General features: G+C 41.6%; 1 protein-coding gene across 1 annotated transcript in view; it reads left to right on the forward strand.

The window, feature by feature from the left end:
• KBTBD12 (kelch repeat and BTB domain containing 12) overlaps positions 1-16,673 on the forward strand; it is a 48,575-nt gene that overhangs the window by 14,365 nt on the left and 17,537 nt on the right. Inside the window, exon 4 of the mRNA XM_007059976.4 lies at positions 1,387-1,537. Within this exon, the coding sequence (XP_007060038.2) occupies positions 1,387-1,537 (151 nt within the window). The remainder of the gene's footprint in view (positions 1-1,386; positions 1,538-16,673) is intronic.

The raw sequence follows: 16,673 nt of genomic DNA on the forward strand, positions 1-16,673 counted from the left end.
GGATGGGTGGTCATGGTTTGATCTCTGTGATAATCTTGACCCAGAATGAGAGACCCTTCCCAGCCAATGACAAAAGGCCCTGGCTCCAGAAGATGATTCTGGGACAAGAGGGCCTTGCTGGTAAGGGACCTGGACATAAGTGGGGTTGATGGACTAAGGTTAATTCAGCCCCCTCCCTCTTCGGCTAGAGATGCAAAGGGGGAGGCATGTTTGTATACTTTTCCACCTTTGGGTTACATAAACTAGACCCCTGCAGGGGCCCAGTTCAATACACATGTGTCTTGTTGCCCTTAGTGAAAGCCCACTGTGGAAACTGAGGCAGGGATGTAATTGTGATGCTATACTGAAAGGCTGCTCCAGGAGTGAGGACCGCCATCACAGGTAGGTTTGGGAGGAGGCTGATGAGGGCAGTGAGATGGTTGTGGACTCTGGGAGCAGAATGGAAGAAAAGTGTGAAGTTGAGTGTTCTGTACACAAAAAGGAAAGCGTGCACGTTCAGTGTAAATTACTTTCATTATCTAGCCTTTGATTCCTTGCCCATTGCCATGATTTCAGAGTGTCTTTATACTAAGGAAAACAACAAGCAAAAAAGAACAAATATAACAACCCCATCAGTAAGCAGAGTATGCGTGTGTGTGCTCTCTCTCTCATTGAAATACTTCAGAGCCCTCCCCCACAGCAGACTACTTACATTTAAAGGGGCCATCACATAATTATAGCTGAAAAACATAATTATAGCTGCTTATGTAACACCAAAAGAGGGAGAAAATGGGGAGGAAGACTGGAATGAACAGGGGGGGCAGGAGTGGGTACGGGAGGGGTATAATGGGAACAAAGCTGTAGTTGGAAGCCAGGGGGTTATTATTAAAACTATTAAATGGAAAGATTTAGCAATTGTTCAGTTTTAATTATTTGTTGATTAAATAAATAGACATTAATTCAGAACAAATATTGTATATAAAGAGGTTCTTAGAACAGCCTTTAAAGTACCCCATCAAAACTCATGGTACAGCATCAGTAACCAAGTAAACAGAAATTCAGTCTTCAGGAGAAAGGTTTTGACTTATTCTTAGAGCTTCACAGAGGCCTTGTAAAAGAGCTATGTTCTGTCAGAACTGCGTCCATAGATGTTTTGTTATTACCCAAATCCTCCGCTTTTTTGCCATAGAATATAAATGCATTGTTATTCATCTGTCTTCTACAATGTACTTCTAGCCACAAGTCATGGGTGCTGGTAAATCGTAGTGAGTATTAATCACTTCACAGCTATAATTGATGTGTTTATGTTATTTATCTGCTCAGCTGTCTGCTGTGATTAATTGCACGCAGGCATGTCCAGAGGGCTCCAAATGTTGTATTATTATATGACTGTCATATTTCATACAGATGGATCTCCCTGACGATGAGCTGGATCGATTAAGTAACAGAATGTTGCAGTATGACCCAGGCCGAGACAAATGGACAGAGTGCACACCAATGAAGTACTCCAAATACCGTTTCAGCACAGCTATAGTCAACAGTGAGATTTATGTCTTGGGTAAGAGGAAACAGATTTTTAACAGATAGCACAACCACTTTTTATTTTTTCCAGCAATTTGCCTTTGTGAAATGAAAGACTGCCCCTTTTGTTTTCAACAGTAGGGCAAAGTATATTGGACTCAATGGATTGAGTTTTTCATTTTTTTCATAATTTCTTGCATTCTTAAATTCAGTTAGGTGAAGCTGAAATGAAACTTTATTGCTCTGGCTTAATAGCATTTCTTTAACCCCTTCCATCTGAGGATCTCAATGTTAATGAATCCAGACTCACAACACAGCCCTTTTGGGTAGGGAAGTATCATTACTACCATTTTACAGCTGAAGAAACTGAAGTACAGAAAGGTGAAGTAACTTGCCCAAGAGATCTGGCAGGGAGAGACTAGACCCCAGCTATCCCAATCTCGTGCCTTAACCTCAAGACCAGTCTTTTTTATTTTGGCGTCCAGTGCAACTTCCATTAAAGTCAGTGGGAAGATTCCCATCCACTTTGCTACTGTCAAACATCGTGGAGAATAAAGATAAACCAGAACGAAGAGAAGATGATGGTTTAATGCAGAAAAAGAATGAAGGCGTTTCAGGCATAGGGGGAAAAACAGGAAAAATGCATAGCTTGGAAGGAGAGTAGACAACAGGAAGGGGAGTGGGAGGAAATGAGATCAGAATTATAGGCAAGGGCTTGACTGTGCAAGGCCTTGAAAAGATGAGGGTGAGAAACTTGAATGTGACATGGAATAAAAGAGGCAGTCAGTAGAGGGTTTCCAAGAGGGGAGTGATATGAGGGGAGTATCATTGGGTAGCAGAGGAGGAAGATGACTTCCACCCTGCCCTTATCTTGGTTTAGAGAGACCCTTGTCTTCAGCGGAACCGAGTGTCCCCATAGGCATAGCCAGGAATAAGCATCAAAAAGTGGAAAACGGTTAGTGCCAAAGGTCACTGGCAGGTGAACTTCAGCATGTTGTTAGATAAAGGTAGTGTTGCCTATGTAGGTTCAAAGGTGCTTTGAGATGACCAAATATAGATGAAGTCCAGTCCTCTGTGGTAGGTACAATAAGGAAAGCTTGAAACAGGCCATGTAGTGCGTAAGTAGAGGCAGCAGCAATGGCAAGGAAGAAAGAGGCTCTATTCAAGTATTTCAGGAACAAGTGTCCTGAGATCAAGACCAAGAATTCTGTGATGATACAAAAAAGGCAGGGAGAGAAAAATGAAGCAGTCTTGGGATGCATTTGATTAAATAGATTGGCAGTCTTCTGTACAGTAAATGTGATACTGTAACACAGAGAAGCTTTCTGAAGAGCTGTGGTTAGTAAAGAAAAACTACATTCAGTGTCCTCAGTCTAAAATGTCACATGGCAAGAAACATGTATCGCAATGAATAAAAGAATGAAATATATAGTTTTGCCGAAAGTGCCATTTTAGTCTGAAAAGTGGCTGCAAGAATGGCAATGTGGAGTTCCATGTTTATGGTCTCTTCCTTAACTCAAGATTTGCTTCGTTCACAAGTGAAAAGCTGTATTCTGCTATTTAAAACTGTCAGTGCCACAAACTGAGCCAGGGTTCTGAACGTCAAGTTGTGTTCTCTCTTGCTTGCCAGTCAATACCAATAACAAAGATTCTGTATTGCTAACAATTCTGTTGATGATGTGTGAGCCAGACGAGAAGCCTGCTCCCTCTCCCATCACTGTGTCAATTCTTCAGGTCTAACAGGAGCAAAAGAAGGTTAAAACAGTGGGGCTGACCTTGCATACCTTTACATGCATAGTCCTTCCATTATAGCAGCTCCACTGAAATCAAGGGGATTATTCATGTGAGTAAGGATTTGCAGGATTGGGCCCTGTCATAGACTTGCTGGTCCTTCAAGAGGATTTGGACTTAGGTTCACCTGTGACAGATCAGCTACCCTCCCCACCCAGCTGATCGTGATCAGCTGGGGATCAGGTGGCTCAATTCACTTATCAGACCCAGATGGTGAAGAGTGGGGTGAGAGAGCTTATTTGTGGAAGAGAGCTACAGGAGGGTGATTGTCTCCTGTGGTAGGCCCTGAAAGGAAGAGGTCCTATTGGGACCCGGGAAGTGGGCGGGCAAAGCCCGTCCACTGCTAAAGGATCCCCCTCCAGCCTAAGAGGGGGATCCACAGGACCGGGACACCAAATAAATCCGGGGGACAATTAATGAAATAACAGAGACAGGAGTGTGGTCAAAGGGTCCAATGAAGGGAACCAGACGGGGACACTGAAGGGAAGAGGTGGTAGAGAAGAAGGAGTCTCCTGCGGCAGGCCTAGGAAAAAGCCAACTCCCAAGCAGATGGGCTGGAGATAGGTTGGGATTAAGGATGCAGCCTGGGGAGAATCAGACTGGGGGAAGGAATCCAGGGAACAAGCCTAGAGGGTCAGCAGCTTGGTAGGAGCAGAGCCTCTTCAGGAGAAAGTCTGGAGGGTCAGCATCCTACAAGAGTGGAGAGTAGCCTATGAGGGGCAGAAGGCCCTTTTGTTTTATATTTTCTTTGGACTGGAGACTGCTACTTGACAGAGCCTGTGGCAGGACAGTGGTTGGGACTAGGAGGGGAACAGATAGTGTCACTGCTGCAGTATGTCACAGCGGGTCACAAAGGGGTATCAGGATGCTGTGCTGCCACAGACCTTTAGTTTTGTTACTAAAAATAAGCAAATGGGATTAAAGGCACAGAGGCCAGAATCTGATCTCTCATAAAACAGTGTAAATTGGAAGTAACTCCACTGAAGCGAGTAGAGTTACTTGGAATTTACATTGGCATTAACTGAGATCAAAATCTGCTCCAGGGAGCAGTTCTCTTGAGAAAGACAGTGCTATGTTTCCAGTCACACTGCTGACCATATTTGCACGTCTGTTAAAATTGGCATTTTGTAGGCTGGTGCTGGCAGTGACCACCTTGCTTACAAGACAGTTTCTTCTGATAAAATAATAATAATAAAAAAAAATCCTACAGAAAGAAAACAAAAGACAGATTTCTGGACACACTGTGCCTTTAAATACACTGCAGAAACTCTGTTATGTCACCAGAATTACTGCAGATTTACACCAACGCAACTGAGGGCACAATTGCACTTAAAATTCCTAACAGTAACCATCTGAGAGTCCTGTGTAAAAGATTGCAAACCATTTTTCCTCTCCAAGCTGCAAAAGAATTCTAATATTAAAACAGGTTGGTAACAGCCTGGTAGTCACTGGTATGGGTGTTTCATTCTGCTAGTGTCACAAATGGTCTCATCTCTGGCACTAGGCTTCCACATGCCAACTAGAATTAAAACCTTGCACAAAAAATACACACCATGGTTTATTCACAGTGACAAGTGTGTGTTACCTTGTGAATTCTCAGATTGTTGAGCTACAAAAATGGATACACTTCTCCTTATAAAGACAATTGTGATGGTGTCCTCGCTAGGCAGACAGACAACTCGTGACAGTAGAAAGAACAAGTTGAAAGCTTTCTTAATCTGGTTGCCGAAGCTCTTGGTCATGCAGATGACATCCATGAGAGAATGAGAGTGGAAACAACCAGGGCTGATGTGGACAGGCCAAAGAATAATAACTGTCATGGGGAATGGTTAAAATCCATGGCCAGCTGCTCAAAGGCATGGATCCTCAGGACATTACATTGTTTCACAGGGAATGTCAAGCACTGTGGGAGGCTAAAAAAAGACTGACAATGCCAATTTGTTCCAAAAGCCCCAGATTCTGAAGACTTTCTGAGGGACTCCCTGTATACTGTGTCCCCCCGCGATACTATGCATTATGGCTGCCATTCCAGAGAAGCTATGCAGACTTGTTAAATCTGCAGCCAATTTGCAGATCATGGTGTAATTTTAGTAGAGCTGGCAAAGGGAGGTATAACTTTACCTCCCTGTGTTGCTAAGTTACTGTGACCTGGGGAGAGAGTTACTCTAGTGGAGGTGAGGTAGTGTTCTTCCCTCTACCCTCGGTGAGGATTCCAGATGATGGGTATGGCTTTAATTCCCACCAGCGCTCTATACAAGCTCTGCTTTTGGGAGCATCTGAGGAGGCACTGAACAAACCTACTGTGCAGAGACTCTGAACATGCTTCTCTCCCTCCCAGTGCTACCCTCTTCTCAGGCTGCACTTATGGTATCTGATGTAAATGTAGTTGTGGCCTTTGTGTGGAAGAACATTGTCTCCGTGGGTTCCCTGAGAGCTGCATGCATCTTAGAGGGTCCACTGGTTTGTAGAACAAACCTCACCTCCCCCGCCCCCCGCTTCCATAAGGGGAAAACCCTGTCTTCTTAATAGAATGATGAGAAGGAAACTCCATGAAAGAAAGCTCATGGAGATCCCTGCTGCCTGTGTGATTTAAATAAATAAATGGGAGAGAATATAGCCTCTCCTTGAATAAATGCTCAGCTCATAAGAATGGTATTGCAGAAAAGCTAGACTTAACTCCTTTCAAACAAAATTTAACACCTGCATCCAAACTAAATAAGATTTTGGGTTTTTTTGAAGCAGGGTCCGTGTCTTCCTGTATGTTTGAACAGCAACCAGCACCATGAGGCCCCAAGCAGGACTAGGGCCTCTGGGTGCTACTGGAATTCAAATAAATAACTAAAGAAATTAGCTAAGACCAATATGAAGCAAAAGGCATGCATGCCATATTTGCTTTGAGTAAATTGCCATAACATAATTTTTTATATTCGGATCCAGATTCTGCTCTCAGTTCCATGGTGTAACTCTGTAGTAACTCTGTTGACTTCAGTGGCGATACTCCAGACTTACACCATTCTAACTGAGATCAGTATCTGGCTTTCAGTCTTTCATGTGTTACTGTTGGCACAGAACATAGAATACACAGGCACTGCCCAAGAATATTCTCAGTCCAAATGAGAACTGAACATGCTGACCCTGGAGACTAACTACTCCAGATCCTTTGGTGTGAGAGAACCTGTGACAGAATATGGACAGTGCTTTATTTAAATTCCAAACTAGAAATACACGTGGATAACTACATAAGGCCTGATTCTGGTCACACACCAACTTTACACCTATGTAATTCTACTTACTTAAATTAAGTTATTTCTGTGTTACACTGATGTAAGGGATATGAAAAACACTCATACTGTTTGAGTGATTGTATTGTTCACAGAACCTATACCATGTGTTTTTTATCAGCTGTTCTACTTAGAATTGGTTGTTGCAACAGATAATGTTCCTGGAGACTCTTATGCTATTTAAATGGCATACATAATCCTTCCAAGTAAATGAACAGCCTTTCCTGAGGCTCAGAATCCTTTCTCCTATTCACCACATTCGACTGATCTTAGCTCTTTCTCTCCATATTTTCCCAGGAACATAACTATATTCGTTAGAAAGCTCAAGAAAGAGTGGTATTGTGTTCTTAATGACAGAGCCAATTGAGATACTTCTGGAAGAAAACCAGATGGGAAGGCTCTATTTAAGGTCATGCATTTTAATCTCTTGCTTAAAAATAAAAAAAGAAATCCTTTGCATCTGAGACTGTGAAAACTCATTACGACTGATGAGTAAATAAGAAAAAGACCTGCCAAATGCACCAGCTCATGCTAAAACACTTTCAAAAGAACTGCAGTCTTTGAAATATAGGTCAGTGGTAAGTGATATTGCATCAGCATAAGGGCATTAGTTCTGCATTGTTTTTATGTTATGTAATCCCTGTTTTTATAAATAAGAAAATATAGAAGGAATTAAATGAAAAATCCTGTTAGTAAGGACTTGGGAATCAAAGAATCTTTGTTTATCCTCCTTACTCTGGAATACCACCTCATTAAAACAGAGTTTTCCCTGAGCTCTTGCTGAGAGCTTCTCTTTAAAGTTTTAAGCAGTTAAATGAGGTTCAATTAAATTCTGAATGTCTCCCTCATAAAATACTTATTTGAATGTGGTACTCAGGGGTCTCTCTGGGAAGGAAGGTTTGTGTAGGAGGAAGTAGAAGGAGAAATTTTAACTTTCATGCTTCAGTATTAACTGTGCCTTTGAATAAATTATGGTGCTTCTAAAGTAAACATGTCTATTCATAAATACATTCTGGATTTCCTCTGAGTAGCAGATAATGGGCCCAATTCTGCCCTTGGTTACCCCTGTTCACGTCTGACTGTGGTAAGTGAGCTTGCATGGCAGTTGAACCAAGAGCGGAATTTGGCCTGATTCTGGCTATCAGAAGTTCCCCCATGTCATTGAGAGGCTACCAGCAGGTTGTAGGAGAAGCTGGAACTGAAATTGTGGCTTGTTGGCAACCGTTTGCTTTTCTCATGCCTGCTTCCAGTCAAGCTTTTCCTTCATGTTTTGCTACAAGACACGTTACGTCATCTGTTTTCTCTGCAATAGTAAAGAATGGCAGGTGGTTTTCAATTCCATCTCCGTAAGAGTCTGTCAGAGCTAGCATTATGGCTCCCTTATTTCTCCCTGAAACCAATTATGCAGCACTGGTTTACAGGGAGTGAGAGAGCAATGCAAGTCCTAATACTCAGCTTGAGTGCTGTTAAAGAGTAATGACGGGAAATGTTATGTAAGGGTTTAGAGCTATTAAATCCATTGTGGATTCCAGAGATCAATTTAATAGTGAATTATTTTACAGAAAGAGAGGTAGAGCTTAGATTTCACTTGCTTATTGGTGAACCTGCTCTGTTTTTTCATCTTCATTTCTCTTTGATAAAAATTCAAACAAGGACTGAGAATACTTTATACTGCCTGTGTATTGTGATCAAAGGGCGTGAGAAGGTGGGGAAGTATTACAGTCCCCATTTGACAGAGCTTAGATGATCTGTAATTTCACCTGCATACATTTTTTTTGCACAACCAACTTGGGACCCCTTGGTGGCAAATACCCACCACACTCATGGAAGTTTGTGGGCTTTGTGGGTGCTCAGTTCTACCGAAAATCAAGCCCCATGTGTCTCAAGTTGAGTATCAGTGAACTAAGGCACCCAAAATTAGTGGCCATTTTCGGAAATTTAGGCTTCAGCAGCATGGCTGAGGTAATATAACCCATGTCTCTTGATGCCGAGGTCGGTATCAGACCCAACCCCCACTCCCGCACAAAAGGGATATATTTATGGGTATTTTAAGGCTCTAATCACCATTCCAACTAAGCACTAGCACAGGGGAGTACTACTAGTTACTTCCATCCCTCCCCCACCATCTCTACAGAGATACCCACCCAAAATCCTGAATACTCAATTTTACCATGAGTTTAAGTTTACCCATCTTTTCATACCACTGTTCCCTTTACCATTTCCTATGTTTAGTTATTGTGATGGATGTGACTCAAATCCCATTTAGTCTCACTGTGTGAGAATAAGGGAGGGGGAGGGGAAGAGAGTTGTCCTAAAGTGAAACAATATTCTTTGCCTTCAGCCAATCAACAACGTGTGGGTATATGTAAGGCACAGCACTGTATCTCATTGAAATTCTGAGGATGTACTGATCACATCACCTACCCTGCATTGTCTTCTTTCATCAAAAGCCTTGTCTTGTAATCCTGATTTCTTAATAAAGACTAGGTATTGTATTTATATATTTATTTTACTAATGGAGCCTCAGGTTAAATTTAAAGTCCATTAGAACTGCTACTTGCAGAGTGCCCTTGAAAGTGTGTTTGATTGCAGAACCATCCAAGCATGATAGGGAAAGCTCTGAAGCATTAACAGCTTTGGGAACACAAAGGTGGCTTTGCCGACTTATTTTAGTCCCACAGTGGCATCTGAACTGTCTCCTGGGGAAAGAAAATAACATAAAGAGTCTATATGTTGAAATGGTGTGTTTGCAAGGGACAGTGCTCTGGAATTAAATCCTCTTTTGTGACAGATGTGAAAATGACAGGCAGAGAAATGTTCAAAACTCCCAGAGTGAAATCCACCTCTCCCTGCACAAAGGTCAAGTAATCGGGCTTTGCGCAGAGAACAAAGCTGGGTGGTGGTGGAAAGAGATTGAATTCACCCACTCTGTTAATGGCAAAAGTCCACAGGGAGGTGGGGCGGGGGAAAGGGAAAACAATGCAGACCGTCTAGCTGCCGTTCCAGACTATAGGCTGAAACAGCAGTTGCTGCTCCTTCACACACCATATACAGGAGTTTTGGGTCAGTGGAGCCATTTATTTTTCATGGCACCTCTCCACAGCTCTAGGTAGTTTAAGATCTGCACAGTTAAAAGGGTAAAAGTCCAGAATAGAGAGGCATGCCCCCATCATATCAACATTGTCCTGCCAGAACATTTGGCAGGACAGCTGCCTACCCCAATCAGCTACCACATCCAATCTCTTCTGTTTTTTCTGGATGCTTCCCGAGGCCTTTCACACTATTCCCATCTTGTGTGGATTGAGCTTCAGACAGTTCTCCCTCATCCACTTCCCAGTCTCAGCCAAACACCAAGTCAGTTACTTAACTGCTGCAGCCAGGTCAAATGAGGTAGAAATGCAGCCTGAAGGTACCACAGCAGTCCACATGTTCTGACTAACCCTCTTGACGACTTCATAAACTCATTGTACAGGAAGGGCAATAAGGTAGGACCCTCTGGACTGGAGTGTGAGCAGTTGCAATATACAGTAGATTCTGACAGAGAAAAGTTTCTTCATTTCCAACCATCTCCAACCATGCCTCCACTCAAGGGCCAATTTGAGTTTCCTTCACTGTAAGGAATTTCTGCATTGTGGATAAAAGTTGAAAGGACGGGCTTTAATTGTCAGCCTCTGCGGAACAGAATCTGTGTCTTCTTTCTTGGAGTATAGGCAAGTCATGCCTACTGAGATCCTGGAGACAGTGCAGGAGCTTTGAGTTGCTACCTGCAAGTGTGTGGCTAAGCAACTCTAGCAGTATCTGGAGTTTGCAGATTCCTTTGCATTATCTGCTAGCTTATTTCAGTGTTAGCATTATCTTAAAAGAGAAGCATAAAGCCATTCTCCTCTGGGTCTGATTCCTCATTGCTTAGAATACCCTTTTAGAAGCTTGAAAATTATATTTTATTCCCATCTGATTTTTTTTCTCATTTTCTGTTTGCCAAGCATTGATTTTTGTCTGTCTTGAATGAAGCTGAAATTGGATTTCTCTGTAATGGCTTGGTAAGGTACACATAAAAACTTAGACATTTCATATCTAGAGGACTTTTCCCATCTGATTATAACTACTTTTAGACAGGTCAAATTTAAGGCCTTAACTGGTTGATGGCAGTTTATTTAATTTTTTTAATATACTAGTGTTTAGTTTAGGCTTTGAAAGTGACTGGTGATAGACCATTAAAGTTTATTTCTTTAATAATTATACAAGGAAAATGTTTCAGTCTTCTCTCCCAGGATTGCCACCAGGAGTTCCTGTATTTGGTGAAGTTTTGGATTTTCTGCTAAAGCAGATTACTGGCATGTTACACACATGGTGCTGATTGAATTCTATTCTGGTTCAGTGTAAATTGTCCTTTTCATTCCTTCCAAAATTGCAGTGCCTATGATTATTGCATTTTTTATTGTAGTTACAAAATTCACAAGATGATTAAAAGAACGGTAATAATGTTCCTTAGAAAGTTCCAGAGGTGGCTCTCCCCGTGAGGCACTTGGGACAATACCATGTTCACAAAAGCTAGGCAACTAATCAGAGTCAAATAAACTTACTGCCATCCCCATCCAGTGCTATTCACAGCTTTAATTTAAACAACAAAGATCTTCCATCCTTCAGATGAAGGATCCATGTAGGAGCAGATACTTCTGCACCCTACACTGTTACTCACATTCCAGCAGCGGACACCGTAGAAGCAGTGCTTTTGGGAGGCCACTTGATTAAACAGCCTGGCTGTCATATTAAAGGACCAAGGGGTACTTTAAAGGTACCCTTGAGAAACAAAAACATGGTCAGCTAAGGAAAATACAGTGTCCCACCTTTATAGGTTAAGAACAGCATCTTAAATCCTGCTAGGAACCATTAAAGAGTCAGGGCCGAGTACTGTGCACCAGTTTAGTATGCTCTTGGTATGAAGCACCATTTAATAAGAGTGCAGAATTCAGCTGTCCAAACTTTCATTGCCAAATAGTCTTAAGGCATAGCTCCATTGAAACGGGATTATAACGAAGGCATGGATAACTGTAGAAGGTGTGAATTGAAGGAGCAGGTTGCTTTTTTCTCACCAGGAACAGATAGAAAAGAGCAGTTTTGATCACAGCTGCCACCTGTGCCTCTTGGAATAGCTTAGGATCTAATATGACCTCCAACTGCAAACCTGTGCAAGAGGCAGCATGTGCTCTTCCTTGGTCGATCAATAGGATTGATGGAACCACTGCCATTTTTTCTGGATACTTATCCATCCTGTCCACAGTATCTCCACTGTGTGTAGGTTGAGTTTTGGTCAGCTCACCCTCATCCAACCCGCCACTTGCAGCCGAACACTGAGTAAATTACAGACCCTCCACAGCTGCCGGTCCAGTCTGTTGGCTGAAATAGCAGTTACTGCCCCTCCCCACACCCTGTGCCGGAGTTGTGGGCCACTGGAACCACATCACGTATATTTTCTAGCACCTTTACACAGCTCTAGGCAGTTTGATATGCACAATCAAAAGGGTAAAAGACCAGAATAAAGAGATCTTGCCCCATTATATCAATGCTCTCCTGCCAGATTGCTCTGCAGAACAACAGCCTCCCCCAAACAGCTACCACTTCCCATCTCTGCCACTTTTTCTGGATGCCTCACCAACCTATCCACATTATCTCCATCTTGTGTGTGGATCAGCTTCAGCCATCTTGCCCTCAGCCAACCCCCAGGCCCAGCCAAACTCTGAATCAATTGCACAACTGCCCCAACCAGGTCAGTTAAAGTAGAAATGAGCATCCTCAGCTACCTGAAAGCACCACAGCTCCCAGATTTATGGCCCGTTAGAATGAACCCACTGACCCTTGATGGTGAGGTATATGACTATGAAACTTTTTTGATCAGGGATATATACACAACATTGATTTCATGCCTGGGCCATGACCAGGGCATCTAGGTGCTACGGTAATACAAATAATAATAATGATCCAAGGCACATTAAAATAAATGGGAGGGAGATTTCTCATTGGCTTTACTGGGCTTTGGATCAGGCCCTAGGCTCCCAAACTCCTGTATCAGTTCACTGCTGTGAACTCAAGGTAAAAGTGGGGATGGGTGGTCTCCTCTTTGGTTGCTCTAAAATACTGATCAGGAATAGCGAGATGTGCCTAGGGCATTATAGCCCCCGTCTTTACAGAGCCCCTCACAAATACCTTTGGAGATGGTACAAAAGGTTAAAAATAGGGCTGGCAAACTATTGAAAAAATTAATCACAATTAACGACGCGATTAATCGCACTGTTAAACACTAATAGAATACCGTTTATTTAAATATTTTTGGGTGTTTTCTACATTTTCAAATATATTGATTTCAATTACAACACAAAATACAAAGTGTACAGTGCTCACTTTATATTTATTTTTATTACAAATATTTGCACTGTAAAAAACAAAAAAAATAGTATTTTTCAATTCACCTAATACAAGTACTGTAGTGCAATCTCTTTATCATGAAAGTTGAACTTGCAAATGTAGAATTATGTACAAAAAAAATAACTGCATTCAAAAATAAAACAATGTAAAACTTTAGAGCCTACAAGTCCACTCAGTCCTACTTTGGCCAATTGCTCAGACAAACAAGTTTGTTTACATTTGCGGAGATAATGCTGCCTGCTTCTTGTTTACAATGTCACCTGAAAGTGAAAACAGACATTCACATGGCTCTGTTGTAACCGGCGTTGCAAGATATTTACGTGCCAGATGTGCTAAAGATTCATATGTCCCTTCATGCTTCAGCCACCATTCCAGAGGACATGCGTCCATGCTGATGACGGGTTCTGCTCGATAATGATCCAAAGCGGAGCAGACTGATGCATGTTCATTTTCATCATCTGAGTCAGATGCCACCAGCAGAAGATTAATTTTCTTTTTTGCTAGTTCGGGTTCTGTAGTGTCCGCATCTGAGTGTTGCTCTTTTAAGACTTCTGAGAGCATGCTCCACACCTTGTCCCTCTCAGATTTTGGAAGGCACTTCAGATTCTTAAACCTTGGGTAGAGTGCTGTAGCTATTTTTAGAAATCTCACATTGGTACTTTCTTCGCATTTTGTCAAATCTGCAGTGACAGTGTTTGTAAATCAAACATGTGCTGGTCATCATCCGAGACTGCTATACTATGAAATATACGGCAGAATGCAGGTAAAACAAAGCAGGGGACATACAATTCTCCCCCAAGGAGTTCAGTCACAAATTTAATTAACACACTATTTTTGTAATGAACATCATCAGCATGGAAGCATGTCCTCCGGAATGGTAGCTGAAGCATACGAATGTTAAGCATATCTGGCACGTAAATACCTTGCAATGCCGGCTACAAAAGTGCCATGTGAACGTCTGTTCTCATTTTCAGGTGACATTGTAAATAAGGGTATGTCTATACTACCCGCCGGATCAGCGGGCAGCGATCGATCCAGCGGGGGTTGATTTATCGCGTCTAGTCTAGACGCGATAAATTGACCCCCGAACGCTCTCCCGTCAACTCTTATACTCCACTGGCATGAGAGGCGCAGGTGGAGTCGACGGGGGGAGTGGCAGCAGTCGACTCATCGCAGTGAAGACACCGCGGTGAGTAGATCTAAGTACATTGACTTCAGCTACGTTATTCACGTAGCTGAAGTTGCGTAACTTAGATCAATTTCCCCCCACCCCCCCCCAGGGTAGACCAGGCCTCAGAAGCAGGCAGCAGTATCTCCCATAAATGTAAACAAACTTGTTTGTCTTAGCGATTGGCTGAACAAGAAGTAGGACTGAATGGACTTGTAGGCTCTAAAGTTTGACATTGTTTTGTTTTTGAGTGCAATTATGTAACAAAAAAAAATCTACATTTGTAAATTACACTTTCACAATAAAGAGATTGCACTACAGTACTTGTATGAGGTAAATTGAAAGATACTATTTTTTATAATTTATTATAATATTTGTAATAAAAAATAATAATATAAAGTGAGCACTGTACACTTTGTATTCTGTGTTTGTAATAGAAATCAATATATTTGAAAATGTAGAAAAACATCCACAAATATTTAATACATTTCAATTGGTATTCTATTGTTTAACAGTGCAATTAATCGCAGTTAATTTTTTTGAGTTAATGGCATGAGTTAACTGTGATTAATCAACAGCCCGAGTTAAAAACAATCCCAATGAAGAGGCAGATAAAAAAACATTACCTACTGTAGGCTCCTTTCATTGACTGGCCATTTTAAATGACACCATTTTAGGGGCAAAGTTTCAAAAGGCCCCTCCCCAAAACTGCGCTAGCAATATTTGCAGCCATACCCTTTTAAATGTAAGTGAGTAATTAAGTGCAGAAGCATCCATTTTGGTCTCATAAACTTGTGGGGTCCTGAATGGGCATGTGTATTTGGAGGCCCGTTGGAAATCTGGCCATTAATTTGGAAATTGCATGAATATTGCTGTCATTTTATATTTAAAAGTGGGCACATGCACACATGCACACACAAAAGAGCTGCTTTAGCATGGAGATGCCATCAATGCTCATTATAGGGTATTGTATCGAGTGGCACAGATGCAGAACCTGCTGGAGTACATCAGCATATTAATCCTTGAGATCTAAAGGCTGTGAATTCAAAACCCAGAGCTGTTCACTGGAAAATATTTAGAGACACAGTGCCTGCCGTACAATTTCAGTGTGCAAACATTGCACACTGAAGATGGAGTGAGGATGGGGAGATACTGGTGCTGAATGTTGCAATATGTTCCAAGAAATGAAAACCAGGAGCAGTTTTTTGAAGGCCCAGCTATTCTAAAAACAGAATCCAGACACCCTAATTAAGTCTCAACTAGTAGGGCTTGTTTTAATTCACAAGAAAAACAAGAATTAAAATTCAACTGCTGCTACTGCCCTCACAATGCATTATGTGTTTCCATTTGGAATGTGGTCTGAGAACAGAATTTGAAAGGAATATAAAACCCTACATATTTACCCATTTGAACCATTATGGGACTAGTTTCAGAGTAGTAGCCATGTTAGTCTGTATCAGCAAAAACAAGGAGGAGTCCTTGTGGCACTTTAGAGACTAACAAATTTATTTGGGCATAAGCTTTCGTGGGCTAGAACCCACTTCATCAGGTGCATGGAGTGGAAAATACAGGAGCAGGTATAAATGCATGAAAAGATGTGAGTTGCCTTACCAACTGTGAGGTCAGTCTAATGAGACAAATCAATTAACAGCAGGATACCAAGGGAGGAAAAATAACTTTTGAAGTGGTAATGAGAGTGGCCCATTTCAGACAGTTGATAAGAAGGTGTGAGTAACAGTAGGGGGAAATTAGTATTGGGGAAATTAGGTTTAGGTTTTGTAATGACCCAACCACTCCCAGTCTTTATTCAGGCCTAATCTGATGGTGTCCAGTTTGCAAATTAATCCCAGTTCTGCAGTTTCACGTTGGAGTCTGTTTTTGAAGTTTTTTTGTTGAAGAATTGCCACTTTTAGGTCTGTTATTGAGTGACCAGGGAGACTGAAGTGTTCTCCTACTGGTTTTTGAATGTTATGAGACTAGTCTTTCTTGAGTCTCTACACAGACTGAGACTAAAGAAAACTGGGTTCTAATCTTGAATCTGACACTGACTGGTTATATGACCTTGGCCAAATCACTTAATTGATGTCTGTTTCCTCATCTATAAAATTGAGTTTGTAACACCTGCCTCTCAGAGGTGTTCTGAAGTTTAATCAGTTAGATTAAACTGATTAAATTATTTTATTTAAATTATTTACAGCAATTTGAGATCCTCTGGTAGAAGGTACAAATAACAAAATTTATATGAAATATCTCTATTTTTAAGTATCTATCTGAAAACTTGCATTGATGTATCTGATACTTACTATGCATTTCACTGAAATACAGTGGTATCCCATAAGGATCAGTTTGGTCAGGTTTTGTTTTGACTTACAACTGAATGATCACTATATCCAGAGCCATAAAGCAGTGAATTTTCAAGATCAGATGCATACAGACATTCAAAGTCACTATCTCATATGTATACAGCACGTTTTACCAGGCATCTTAAGACCCAGGTGGTAGGTCAGACA

The sequence above is a fragment of the Chelonia mydas genome, chromosome 7, assembly GCF_015237465.2.
Source record: "Chelonia mydas isolate rCheMyd1 chromosome 7, rCheMyd1.pri.v2, whole genome shotgun sequence".
Taxonomy (NCBI): Eukaryota; Metazoa; Chordata; order Testudines; family Cheloniidae; genus Chelonia; species Chelonia mydas.